The sequence below is a fragment of the Nothobranchius furzeri genome, chromosome 18 (genome assembly GCF_043380555.1).
Source record: "Nothobranchius furzeri strain GRZ-AD chromosome 18, NfurGRZ-RIMD1, whole genome shotgun sequence".
Lineage (NCBI taxonomy): Eukaryota > Metazoa > Chordata > Actinopteri > Cyprinodontiformes > Nothobranchiidae > Nothobranchius > Nothobranchius furzeri.
Window position 1 is genome coordinate 26,304,149 of NC_091758.1, and position 14,499 is coordinate 26,318,647.

Sequence of the window (14,499 nt, forward strand, 5' to 3'; positions counted from 1 at the left end):
GATATTTGCTAGCAGTTGTGTGTGTGTGTGGGGGGGGGGGGGGGGACTACTTATGAAAAATAATTACATTTAATTAGCATGTAAAAACCTAGTTTGCTTAACGCTAGTTTTTCCAAATAAAAAAAAGAAAAAAAAAACCGCTCTGACATTGAAGAATATACAAAAATAAAAATAATAAAAAAGATTGTATAATTTGATAATATATTATTTAAAGACAAAATATTTAAATGAAGTTTCAATTGTATGAGGACATTCAAACTCACTTTTCCCACAAAAAGAAAAAGAAAAGCAATAACAATGACAATAAAAATAAATAACTAATTATTATTATTATTATTATTATTATTATTATTATTATTATTATTACTATTTATTTATTGATTTATTAAATGTTTTTATAATTGTTATTATGTGCTCTTTTCTGTTTTTTTTTTCTATTTTAGCAATGGACAGTAATAGACTAATAAAAAGAATACAAATCTGTATTTTTAATCCCAAATAGAAAAAGTTTTAACTTCTCTTTAAAGGACGGGGAAAGAGGAAGAAAAAAGTCAGGCAGAGTAATGCCATCGTTTGTGGTTTAAGGCTCTGACTGGGATGTTCGCGGGCGAACAGAGAGAGAGAGCGAGAGAGAGAGAGAGAGAGAGAGAGAGAGAGAGAGAGAGAGAGAGAGAGAGAGAGAGAGAGAGAGAGAGAGAGAGAGAGAGAGAGAGAGAGAGGAGGAAGCCTATCAGAGCTCCTGGACGGCGCTACCGCAACACGCCGACAGGTGGCGCTGCAAAACGGCAGAAAGGAGAACGGCGGGTCATGCTTCCCACTGAGGAGGAAATTATTCTGGGAGCAAATACTTGTTTGAAGTGGGAGATTATAAAACAGAGTAAGATAAAAAATAAAAACAATATTTATACATATATTTGACAATAACTAAGAATAATGGGGGTAGGGCTAAATAAGTATACACTTCTCCCTACTCCTTTTCAAACAATTGCGTGGAATGATTTTTATGAAATGTTGGTGAATATATATGTTTGAAATAAAGTGAACTGAACTGAACTGAACTGAACTGAATACCTACATAACTAAAATACTTGTGACTTTAAAAAAGAACGGATTTGAATAATTTCTACATTTCTTAACATTTTCACAATATGCATCATTGTTAAACATTTTGATGCCTAGTTTTCTGGTAATTTCAATTCACATTTGTGTCACTACTAACAGATTTTCTCTTTTTTTAAAACTAAAACGAGCTGGTGGGAAATTCTTTGTCTAATGTGCAGCATTTCATTTGCATTTTAAAGTTATTTATCACTCAAAGGGTTTGTGCATCTAAATAAATGACCATGACAGGACGTGTTTCCACCATGATTTGTTTTTGTCCCATTTAACAGAGCGCTCAGAGCCTAAATGGGCTTAGAAATGTTATATTAACAAATAAATAAATAAATACATAAATCTATAGCAAAAAGAGCTCAGGAACAAAGTGAGAAGTGATGTATTTTTATAACCATGTGCAAAAATAAAATTAACATGCAACAACATCCCCAACAATAATTAAAATGAGTTTCTGTTAAAATGTAGGGGTGGAGGGGTGGGTTACGACTTAACACAGTTAATCACACAAAAATCTAACAAAAATCAAAAATGAAATATTTATTACAGCATTTGTGACTGAACACCTTTTAAACATTACGTCACAGTCCTCATACACGTATTTAATGTAATTTTGACAAAGCTTAAGGGAGACGGCATCTTATCATCTAGTGAGGAACACGTGCTGAAAAAGGAAGGAATTCATGGACATACAATATCAATGCCACAGCAGATCTGAAACTAGCAAAACATTCTTTTTCAATTGAGGTAAACACATAGAATATCTAACATGAAACAATTAATAGACTGAACTCTGTACGAAGTTTGTTACAATATTCTCTCAGCTTTTCGTTTTCTCTCCCAAAAGCATTGAGTTCATAATTTAAGTGTTTTTTTTTCTGTTTAGTTTTTTTTTTTTTTGGTGCATCAACCATCAAATGCTTCTCCATCGCTGCAGAATCAACGTTTGTGTCAGTATCTGTCCTTATGGCAAGTGTGTTGATCTGCAGGTGAAGAAGCTCTGCAGGATGTTGCTTCTCATCTGTCGAGCTTCCTTCAGGCGGCTCTAACCCAATGAGAGTCCAAGGTAAGAAAAAAAATTTAAAATGTATAAAACCAACACAATCCAGTGCTTGGGCAAGTCAAAGAAAGATTTTTTTCTTTCAAACCTACAGGGCAAACATTCATTCATGAACTGAAAAAAAAGTAGAGGGGTGTGAAAAATGTTCAAACTGAATCTTCTGGAGCAATCGGTTGTCCTTTAGCAGCCTTTTCCCATCGTGCCCTGCTCTTTTGGGGGGATAGGACCTGATTGCCCCTCTGTGGTTTGAAGCCTTTTTGAGATGTTCCATATTCTCATTGTTTTTTCTCCTTTTTAATATTTATTTTTTTAGTGCTGTGCTGCGAGACAGTTTCTTCTCCAGGAAGGAGCACACACAGTGTGAGAGAGAGAAGGGTTCATTCTAAAACTAGCTCAGGAAACATAAAAGGTGTGACCCCCCCAAAAATAAAATAAAAAATAAAAAAAAGCACAAGTTTTAACTTATTTATCTATACTTTTATACTACAGTAGTTATAACTCTTGGAGTCTTTCTGGTGTTTCTTTTTTTCAGTCTTCCAGAGTGATATTACTTTAAAAGAGTGTGTCACATGAAAGTGTTTATGATGATGTCGAGTGTGACGTGTGTGTGTGTGTGTGTGTGTGTGTGTGTGTGTGTGTGTGTGTGTGTGTGTGTGTGTTTGTGTGTTTGAGCGTGTGCATCTATCCAGTCTGTGCACACGTTTAAACAGCCGCTGTTAGAAAAAGAAAAAAAAAAGCCCAAGACTTTACAAAGTGTTCTTGTCAGCTTGGTCCTCTGTTTGGATTAAAGTAACAAAATTGACAAGTTTTTTTTTTCTTTTTTTAAAAAAGAAGAAGAATCACAGCTCATCTGGAATTCTGTTTGTTTAGTGTCAAATTCTGGTCAAAAGGGTTTGTTTTTCTTCTTAAAAATAGTCTCAAAATAGGATTTAATGTGGGCTGCTTCCTTTTTTTTAAAACAAAGTGTTTCTTGTTGTCGCTGCTGTTGTGGTGGTAGCAAAGTTCCCTTTACTATTGGGCATGGATGTCCAGGCCTTGTCCTCCAGTACTGGGATCAAAGGGGGTCTCTGTGCAGACGTGGTCATTCCTGGATGCAACGAGGGTCCTCCGTGCATCAGCATGGTGGGATGAGGGTGAGGGTGATCCGGTAGGTAGGGGTGGAGAGGGGGTCGGTGATGAGGAGGCATCTGATGAAGGTTGGGGTACGTGGGTGGGCCCATGCTCATGCCCATAGGACTGCTCTGAGGTACAAACTCCCCCGGCATGACTGGCAGACCTGAGAGGAAGACGAGGGTTAGACTGATGTATTCACTGAGTCAATAAAACTGCAGCTTTGACATGTTCCTTCTCCATTAACAGGCCCTTAATTCAATTTAAACTCAACTTCACCAACAGAGAGCTTAGCAGACTTTATGACAGAGCATGTGTGTGTGTGTGTGACTGCAGAGCTTTTAGCTTCTGCAAGTAAAGTGAGACATTATTGCACCGGGCTATTTTAGGCCACGGTGAGTGGTTTACAATGCCCAGTAGCGTTGTGGTCAGGTCTCAGGTCGGAAAATGATCCCCGGTCGTCCACAGACAGTGGAGTCCTGGAGGATGGGAGGAAAACCAAGCAGGAATATCGATGCGGAGAAGTGCTAATACTTTTACAAGTGGAACAGTCAATTCCCCAGCTGAAGTGCAGCGACAAACCAAACAGGCGTTTCTCTCCTGGGGAAAGTGCCTCTGTGAACACATTTGATTTAGAACCCCTTAAAAAAGCAGTTTAAATAATTTAGCTATCAGATAGTCGGAAACGGCAAGACAGGGAACGTCGAGGCCTAGCTTCCTTCAGGTGAATGAGGGGAATTTTAAACCTCCGTCACAAGAGCAGGAAACAGCTGCAAAACAAAGCAACAAAGATGAAAGGGAGTAGGGAGAGAAAAGAAAGGGGAAAGAAGGAGGTGTCCCTTAAGGTGGACTCCACTCCATATGTGTGGAAACCTCAGCATGCTGGCATCCCTCACGCTGTGAAGGAACCCAGGACTCAGAGCAGGCTCAGCAGTGCCTCTGTTTGGCTTTTCGCATCACTGTTTGTTGTAATCAGAAAGAAAAGAGCGAGATGTGGTGCTGAGGGGGAGGGGGTGTGATCTTAAAGCCTGGGCCTGGAGTCTGACAACATGACTGGTCTGAAGGCCTGGACCTCAGGGAGGAACCAAGCCCCCACAATGCGGGTCTGAAAGTGAGGCCAATGCGGAAGTGAAATAAATTGCAGTTCCACCCTCATCCACTGGGGGCTGGTGTCAGAAGCGAGCAAATCCTCATTGACTCCCATGTTAAAAATACCAATTTCACAGCAGAAATAAACACGTTTACAGCCTGGTTCCAAACATGTTTTTGATTTAATTGACCTAGTTTACACTCATTACAACTCTGAGGGGGGTGAATTTTTTGTCACTCTTCTGGTTAAGTGTATTAAAAGCGTAAAATTCTGACTAATTAATGAGCATCAGACCCACGTGACCACAGAGCTAGCTCCGTGGAAAGACCTCAGTCTGAGCCTCAGCCTGGCTTGGAAACTGTTCCACGATTTTTAGTCTCTGAACTTTGACAAGTTGTAGCGCTTGTGTATTTTTTTTTGGATATTATTTGTGCAATTGTTGGACAAAATGACTTGCTGTGGTATTAATTGCACTAATAGAGCGTCCAAGGAGTCTCCACTTCATTTTTGTTTTGCTAAGTAAAATTATATTTATGTATTTATGTCGATGATTTTAGGTCACTGCCGCTCTTGCACTATCTGAGCTTGGATTTTAACATGTACTATTTAACCATGAAATTTTAACGTAATAGGGTAAAGCCCAGTGCATTTAACATGACGCTGCATTTTAGAAAATGGGTTGAAATATAACATGTTGGTGGAGCTGGGTTCCGACTATCGGTATGGTCCCCTCCCCGCAGCTCTGCGCATCTCTGATCACCGCGGCGCTTGTCTGCTGTGCGGCTGCCGGCTTGTGGAGGTCTCGGAGACCTCTGTGTTCCACCCGGTTTTACCCAGCGGTCAGCCCGGCGTATCTCTGACTCAGAAGCTCTGGTGTTGTGCACAGTTAACTCTGGTTGTAGCTAGGTTGCTACCTCCGTTAGCTTAGCTCCCACCTCCGTGTTAGCTTTGGGTTAGCTTCAGGTTAGCTTGTAGCTACATTAGCTTCAGTTCGACGGGTGTCGTCATTTGATCCCAGCCTTACAGCCCCACCCTCAGGTCTACCTCTCTTCCCTTTTGTGGAATTGCCTGGGCCTGACGGAACCTGTGACACGGTCAAAATGGCGGTGGTGGCTACCTCCCATTTTAACTCAAAAACATATTATTGGAGTCTATGGAAACTCATTGTCCATATATATGTATGTGGATGGGAGGAACTAGTGAGCAGGAGGTCCAGTGGAAGCCAGGGGACCTCGGCCTGGGATTGGATCTGAGCTCTTTGTAATGTGAACCCCAGAGGGATTAGAAGCTGTAATAGGAGGGGAGAGGTTGCTGCGAGGTCACTGGGCATGCTCACTCCCTGCATTCCTCCACCTTAGCATGCCGCAATTAAGAAATTACACTGGAGGGCTCCGGTGAGGGAGGCAGGGGGGAAGACCAAGGGAAAGGAAAGAGGGACAGCGAAGGCCAAGATTAATGACCGGTCCAACTAAGCTGAGCCATTTTCTAATTCTCCTTTTCCACGTCAGTTTGTTTGAAATGCTAATGTTTATCAGAGGCTAAAACCTCACCTCTGGGGTTGTAATGAAAATAAATTCTTCAGCGCCCTCACCTCCTTGTAACCTGGAGTTAAAGGGCCCAGCAGATGTTTTTCGACACTGTAAACTGGTGATCTGTCGTCGTGTGTGCTGCAGTCATTCCATTAACCACATCTGAGAGCCACTCCCTCTCGCTCTCTTTTATTAACAAGCGTGGTAAAACCATCGAGACAATAACCGGGGACGAACCGAGTCCCTCTCTGCATGCCTGACTCCCCACAGCCGGCCGTGCGTTTCGGTTATGGCACAGCAGTCCTGCTCATTGGTTGGCCATAATTAAGTACCAAATATACCATATTGTGTGGCTGTGTAATCAAATCAAGAGAGGATAATATTCCTCTGTATTAAGCTATTAATATAATTGGTCATGAAGCAGAAAGTATGTTACGTAATTAAATAGTCTGAAAATTATATAGGCGTATATTAAGAATTAGCCAACCTGAGCAAATGTTGTCTCTGTGTGGCTGTTTTAGGGAACATTGCTTCCTGATTTTCCCTTTTTCCCCCCCTTCTTTTTCCTTCCAGTGGCCATTAGCAGAGACGAGCGAGGACGAGACCAAAGGAGACGGAAGCGAGCGTGGACCAGAAGGGTGAAATGATCTCTGTCGGAAGAATTGCCGCCGTGACCCTTCCGTAAATCCAGCCTCCATTTACATATAAAGGGTTCTTTTAATCAAGGTAAGTGTTATTATATTGTGCCTCATTGGGCATAGGGAGTTTAGGTGTTAAATAAAATCTCCTCTGGGATGTGATATGTCTCGATTTTTCAAATGTCAGCACTGTGACGAAATGGCCGGCTCAGTCGTTCTGCAGCTCTGGTGGTGGGGGGTGTTAGCGTCTGGGTGCAAAACAGCAACACCAGAAATGTTAAAGAGATCCCCTTGTTTCGGACAGAGAATGGGTTATAACCGTATACTGGGTGTCTCTTGTCTTTAAGTCCCAGGTCAAGCTTGTCGCTGGCCTCCCTTAAATCGTCTCCCTCCAGTAAAAAATAATCAAAACAACCCCCCCCCCCAACACACACACACATACACTCATTCCTACCATCTCAAACCAAATCCCCATTGACGGATCGACCGTCTCACCCTCGGTCCGTATATCTAGCTCGGGGACCGTAATGTACTGCGGTGCTCCCGTCTTTGCATATAAGATAATTTGGGCATCAATCCTTCCCCAGACAGATTTATGTCACTCGGAGGACAGTTTCACTTCTCCTTCTTTATCGCTTCACTGGAGCCTGCTTAATTTCCCCCTGTCAGCCCCTTCCCCAGGAGATGTTATTTTTTCCCTAAATGTCCAACATTTGCATTGGCTGTCCACGATGGGGGGAGAGCGATGGCGCTGTTGTGATAAATAAATTTCAGCATGCCACGCCGAGTTGTTTCTACCCCTGTTGTTGTTTCTCTTGTCTGGCGCCACAAGTCGGGTCCTCTCTGTCCCAGGATGGTTCCCACTTCTTCACAAACCTCCAATTCATCCTTGGCCCTCCCACCTCGACCCTTAAAGCTTCTTGCCCTGAAGGCTACCTTAGAGCTGTTGCTGTGGGGGTGGGGGTGGGGGGGCAGGGTGGTGAGATCTTGCTGTGAAATTACGCCCAGGGTGGGGATCAGCAGAACAACAACAAAAATAAAAAACTTGAGCCCCAAAAACATGAAAAAAAAAAAACAATTCCTAGTACTTACTTCCCCCTTTTTCTTTGCGTTACAAGATGGAGGTTACATGTAGTGCCATTGCCCATCCATGCCCATATTCATCCCCATTCCACTCATAGGCCCTAGAGACAAGAGATAAATGCCAGAAAAGGAATCAGCAGGAGTTTGGAACACAGAAAGGTGGAAGAAGACCCAAAGGTGAAGGAGAAGAAGTTAGTTTCAGGTGGAAAACGAGGTAAAAGGAATGTTTTTATACAGAAATTCCTAAAGAATTTCCCCATTTGTTAGGTCTTATAAAAAGCAGGCAAGTGGTGCTTTTTGGTGCAGTTAGGGATCTTCTTCATGCAGAGGTAGCTAGAGAGGGTCAGCTGTGTGGTGGTAAAGCCAGGGTATTGGTAGTCCTAAGAGGGGGTGAAGCAGTGACAAGAGGTGGATGCATTTACCAGCTGGTCGGATCCCCATGTGCTGCTGACCATCCAGCACGAAGCTGCCCATCGGCTGGCCCTCTGGACTGTATGCTGCTCCTTGACTCACTGAAGGATCAAGAAGAAAACCTGATTGTAGTCAAAACGTGGACATGAAAAAGGGGAGGGGGAGGAGGAGAAGAAAAGAGAACACACCAGACAATCAGCAATTGTCTCAGCTCCAGCCCAAACATACTGTAAGACATTGTGCCTGTGTTTGTGGACCGCATTGACTGACACGTGGCATGCAAACACGCATACAGTAGGTCCTTATGCATGCAATGCAAGCACACACACACACACACACACACACACACACACACACACACACACACACACACACACACACACACACACACACACACACACACACACACACACACAGCCAATGCCATTCAAAACCACGTGCACAGGAGACACACTGTTCTCCAGATCACAACCAAAGATAACATGCAGTTAGAAAGGATGAGAATAATTTCTGGGATATTGATGGAAATCTAATATTTTTTAAAAAAGTTAGCTTCAATCTGTTTTAATCTCCAAAAATGAATGATTTATGTAATCTCACACCTCAAAATCAATCAGATTGTTCCAGTCATACCTGGTTTGGCTCATCATTAAACTTACTGAACCAACATGTGTGTATTCTAGGAATATAACGACATAATCATAGATAATCTGTGTGTTTTTAAGATTACAGGGAGATGTTAGTCAATCTGTGTTTGCAGGGATTGCTGATTGGCACTCGCTGGATGTTTGCTGTCAAATATTTCACAAGGAAAAATGAGCAAAGAGTTGTCAGTGCTTGCTGCTGCATCTCAGTTTAATCTTGACTCGTGTATTGGTGAACAATCTCCACCCCAGTGAGTATGGATCTTTTAAAAAGATGGCGGGCTTTCTAATGAACAAAAACATCTGCTTCTTTCTTTTCGATCATTCAAAGTACTCATTTTGTCTTTTTTGTTTTATCTTGACTTGCAAAGTCATGGTCAATGAAGCTAAGAATTGATGACAGAGTTTTGTATTTTCTTCACAATATCTGCTTTTTTTTGATAGATTGATGTTAAAGACCATTTTCACTAGCTTTTTCAACGTGTTGTCAGTGGTCTCAAGTATAAATTAATGCGTGTGAGTCAATCTCTGTGTGGGAAAAAAGCTCTGGCTGTTTCAGGAAGTAGAAGGGAGTTGGAGCAGAGGAGATGAGAGTAGAGCATCGCAGGGTTTGAGTCTTATATCCTGATATTCTGACATGATTGACTCTGATTGGCTTACAGCAACACAACTCTTCAACAGTCTTTGTTTGCTCTGCAGCGCTGATGTTTTATCTCCACAAATAACACAAGCCTGAAGGAGATCTGCCATGATGTAGAGTTGCTAATGCTAATGGTTAGCTTCTCCTAGCAGGACGTACTCTGCCCTCTCCTGGACACTAAACCAACAACAGGCCTCCCCAGTTGTGAGTCAAGAAAAGTGAGTCAGTGAATGCTAACTTTCAATGTGACGCAGATCTGACTGGCTTTTCTAATCCGAGCATTTCCCAGTCTATTTTCTATCATTTTCTAATGCAGGAAATCGGTGTAGAAGACAATTTTCACGTTTAGCCTGCATGTAAAACTCATATTTGTAGAAATAACAAGAAAAAAAAAGGTTTTTCAGTGAACTTGCTCTTTAAATCCAGTGTATTGGTTCAGTTTTTCTATAATTTGGTGCTCATTCTCCCTCTTAAGCGTTGTGTGCATCGCTAAAAAAGAATATTGCTGATTGAGTAACCTTGTGGATTTTCTGATATGTGAAATCTGCTGAACAGATAGTTTAGACAATAATTTGGAGCAGTGACTTGGGGGGTTGAAATACAAATGCAGCTAAAAAAAATAAAAATTAAAAGAGTAACCCCTCCAACCCTAATCTGGAGAAAATGAAAAACAAAACTGACTAAAAAAAGAGATAAATCATAAACTGCTGCTAGCATCTCCAGCACACCCCTTGTGTCCAATTAGTAATTCACAGAGCACTAATATACCACTCTCTCCACTTAGACTGGGAAATCTCCAATTAGAGTTGATCAGCAAACAGCTTGCAACACTGCAGAGCATCACACTGAAGGGAACATGGAAAGGGGAGTGAAGAGAGGCGGAGGAAGAGGAGGGAGAAGAAGGGCTTTTCAAGATAGAGGGGTTCTGGGCTCCAGGCATGACGTGCCAGCTATGAAAGGATTTAAAGATGTCTTCATGAGTGGGGAACAAAAACAGTCACATGTAGATTGGCTGGAATGTTCTGCTTTTTCTTTGTTTTTTTACCTGCTCGGTTCGACTGGTCAATCATGGGCTGTACTATTCTTCTCCTGGCGTTAATAAACCTAGAACAGAGGGAGAGATGGGAAAAAAGAAGAGAGGGAATAAACAAATGTTAAATCACACAGCATTCACACATAAAACAAGATTCATCACAAGCCTCAACAAAGACAAACAGTTGTGCGTGACTTAATGGCAACATTAGCCACAGAGTCCCCGAGAGAAGCACACACAACAAAACAGAAACCAACAAAAGGCCGATTGTGTGCTGACTCCAGAACCCAGTGAGGGATACTTTTAATGTTCCATATGATCTATTCCCCCCTCTTTTAATAAAGCTTTTGATTACGTTCCGTTGCTATGGGCACCGGGAAGACATTCCTCAAGTATTAAGTGCAGCTTGGGCACAGGAGCTCGGGCACAGCCCTTTTCCCTCTTTCTCGCAGCAACTTTACTCTCCAAAACATTATTTTTGCAGTTATTGTCCATCACGGCTTCAAAGTGCAGGACACAAATAGTTCCTTTCATTGCATCCTAACATCTCTACCCCCCCTTCGCCTCAGTGGGACCCCTTCCCCTCTGGTCGCATTGTAGGGGGTTCTGCTCCCCTTCCAGCTGTCCAGAAATGAGGACCAGGCATGGGCCACTCCGTGCTTTCACGAGGTATTGTTATGTCAGTGAGCCCATCAATTAGGCTGTCTGAAGTTTTATCACCGCCACAGCAACGAATGAGCGCAGCTCCACAAAGCCTCCCCAGCAAGGCTCGCTCCTGTGGCTTTTCCAGTGTCGAGCCGGAGGTCATCGGGAGGTTAGTGCCAGCCAGGGGCAACCTTTTTAACTCGGAATAGCATGTCTTGGGCCGTGTCAAGCTGGCCACTCAAGCGGAGCTAGCACTCAATTTTTATTTTTATTTTTTGGCTAATTCTTTTGCTCGCTTTTGAAAACCTGCGTTTACAGGTACCACCATGTGGTTGACATTAAACAAGGGTTTCAAATCACGTTGGAGCTGTCCAGCATGCCGGTTCCAGAGGAAAAAAAAAGAAGGGAAAAAGAAAAAAGCTACACCTCCCTCCTCTTACGTTCAGGCCCACGGCACCATCAATATGGCCAAGGAACTGGTCATTAGAAGGAAGGGAGAGCTGGAACCAATTTGGGCTCCTAATCCCCCATGAAGCCCTGATACCTGCCCTTACCTTCTCCAATGAACTTAAACGGCTGTAATCTGCCCCGCTCAAAGAGACATGGTTAAACGTACAAAATGCACGGCTGGGAAAAGAGAGAGAGAGAGAGAGAGAGAGAGAGAGAGAGAGAGAGAGAGAGAGAGAGAGAGAGAGAGAGAGAGAGAGAGAGAGACGCGGCACTCATTTGCCAGGGGGCATCCAGAGTGCAGGTACGTAGGGGTGCAGCGGGCCCCCGAGAGAATAAGATGAAACACATCCATGTGAAAATATAGGAAAATTAAAGAGGAGGGCAGGAGGTGAACGAGAGCCAAATTAAAAATCACAGGATTGCAGAGCACGGATTGCAATTTAAGAGAGAATTGAGGATAATGTTTTTATTAACTGAACAATGGGAGAAATTATTGTCAGACTGCTTTGCTGTCAGAAATTCCTGCAGAGTTTAGAGGAGATAAACAGTTCCAGCTTGAAAACCAGCTGAGCAAGTCAACAAAAATGCATTTCTAGTTTTGGCTTCCTCTTGAGCACAAAGTGCATTGTTTAGTTTTGTCCTGGATGCAAGGGTCTGAAAATCACAACCACTCATACGGTGTCACCACCATAAACACATCGTTTTAGGTGCAAAAAGTATTATAAATGCCACTTTCTGACTTTTTTTTAAACTTAGAAACTGTTTCTCATCATATTTTTTCTAACTATTTATTGAAAAAGTTCAACCTTAAGTATCCTGGAAGATATTTAGCCTGTTTGCACTAAATTAAATGGTCTTTTCTTAGTATGAAAAATTCCATTGCTGTGTATAAGGATTTAGAATAGAATAGAATAGAATAGAATAGAATAGAATAGACTTTAGTAATGCCACAGTGGGGCAATCCACTTGCTACAGCAGCACATAAACTTAAAGAAAAGAAGGAAGAAAAATAATAGCTAATTTACAGGAAAACACATAAAGGCAATAAGCTACTATAGTAACATTCAGCCGCTAAAATAAATGAATAAAAGGAAACTTGGGTTTCCAGAACTATGCAACTAAGGTACACAAAGATATGTACATCTGCAATCCCAATAACACATACTGAATATTGCCTTTAACTGATGTTTTTGCATAACCAGATAATGCCAGTACCAGTTACACTGAGGAGTTAGATGTTTCTCCAAAAATCAGCATTTTCCATTTGCTAATTGGTGCCATTTCACACCACCAAGTCACCAAAGTGCTGATTTTCCAAGCTAAACAAGTTGTCACAGCAGCAAGCAGGCAATGAGATGCACTGGAGGTAGTGGAGGGTGACCAGAGGGCCCTTTTCATGGCCTTAAAGCACCTTTTATCAGTCTGAGTAAAGCCAATTGAGATTATCAGAGCCAGGCTTGATAACAATGTTTTCCCTCAACCCGTGAGCTGCTAATGGAGTGTGCTTAGAACAACAACAGCAGGAATCCTCCAGAGGTGAAGGCAAGTCAGTGCAGATGGACAGTCAGATGGATGGACCCAAAGCCCCTGGAGAGACACAGAGGTTGACCGCAAGGACTGAGAATTCCTAAACGACTTGCTAAAACATACATATGCACCGTAAATCTACCCATCGCCACCGTGGACATGACCACAGCTACCGCCAGAGTGACCGAGGGCTAACCAGAACGCTGGAGGCTCGGGGGGACGCTGGCTTAAAACCTCCAGCCCAAAGCTCATGTTTTATTATCTACATCTGGTGGTCTAGCTTATTATGACCTGCCTCTGCTCAGTGTTAGCGCACAGAAACCCCAACACACACACACATGCACACACAGTACACAGAGTACCTCTCAGCATGGGAACTCCATGCTGTCTTCAAACAAATAATTAAAGCCAGGGTTAGAGGGGGGTCACGAGGAGGTCATTCATCGGGATACGGCTCAGAATGTGTACAATAACCCAGGAGCAAGCGGGCAAAGGAAGGGGGAGAGGTGGTTTACTACTGTTGAGTGCAAGCTGCTAATGCTGACCAGCCAACGATGCGCCTTTGACACATTTTCATGTCGCATATCAACAACTTGCAAGGCTAAGTGCACGCTGGAGCGTGCATGAGAGTGTGTTTGCACGCTTACGTCAGTGTGTGTGCACCGGCATGTCAGCACATTCTTCACACACCACTGCCAACTAGCTCACAGTAGCACTTCCAGCTAGCATGGTACACAGGAGGCACAAACAGGCAGCATTTAACAGCGGAAGGCTCTCAGTTTTCAGAAAAGTTTACGTCGGCTCAGAGTGAAAACAGCAGACAGGTGGGAAGGATGGAGCCGGGGCAGCAGGAGTCCACTCCACACAAGGTCTCCACAAGGCTGGATCAACACGCAGTCCTTGTTTAATAATATCTGTTCTCACACACGGGGGGTGGGAGCTTCAGCGAGAGTCTCTTTGGGTGTTAATTACCTTGTCTGGCACGTGAGTGTGTTGATGCGGAGGATTAAAAACTATATTTCAGGATCTTCTTTATGCCACAATCACACTTCCATTATTCATAATCCATAAAAGGTTATCGGTTTCTATTGCAACCAGTCAGTCTAACTCAGAGTACACCTTTTGTTCTTGTTTGTTTCTAACTTCCTCATCCCGATCTGTCAGGACGGCCTTGTTTCTGGGTAACAGACTTGCAGCCACACCTGGTAAGTCAGTCCTGTTGTCAGCATTCTTTTTCTTTATTAATTGTCATGCCAAACCACTCTAACCTGGAGCAAAGCCAAGAGAGAGAGAGAGAGAGAGAGAGAGAGAGAGAGAGAGAGAGAGAGAGAGAGAGAGAGAGAGAGAGAGAGAGAGAGAGACTTGCTGCTCGGTTAGCCAATGGCTGCAGAGATTGAAGAGAAACCTGCCAATCAGGAGCGGGCTCACTTGTTTGACGAGTTTATGATGAAAAGAAAGAAATTGAGCCACAGCTTGAGGGAATCGGAAGAATAAAACAGGAACACTGATCGTGTCTACCCTGAGGA

At 42.9% G+C, this 14,499-nt stretch overlaps 1 protein-coding gene across 1 annotated transcript in view; it reads right to left on the minus strand.

Annotated features, from left to right (window-relative positions):
* Positions 1-1,629: 1,629 nt before the first annotated feature.
* The window catches only part of meis2a (Meis homeobox 2a), a 76,003-nt gene continuing 63,133 nt past the window's right edge, over positions 1,630-14,499 (minus strand). Inside the window, 4 exon segments of the mRNA XM_070546865.1 lie at positions 1,630-3,234; positions 3,237-3,449; positions 8,046-8,135; positions 10,364-10,422. Coding sequence (XP_070402966.1) covers positions 3,185-3,234; positions 3,237-3,449; positions 8,046-8,135; positions 10,364-10,422 — 412 coding nt within the window. The 3' untranslated portion in view covers positions 1,630-3,184.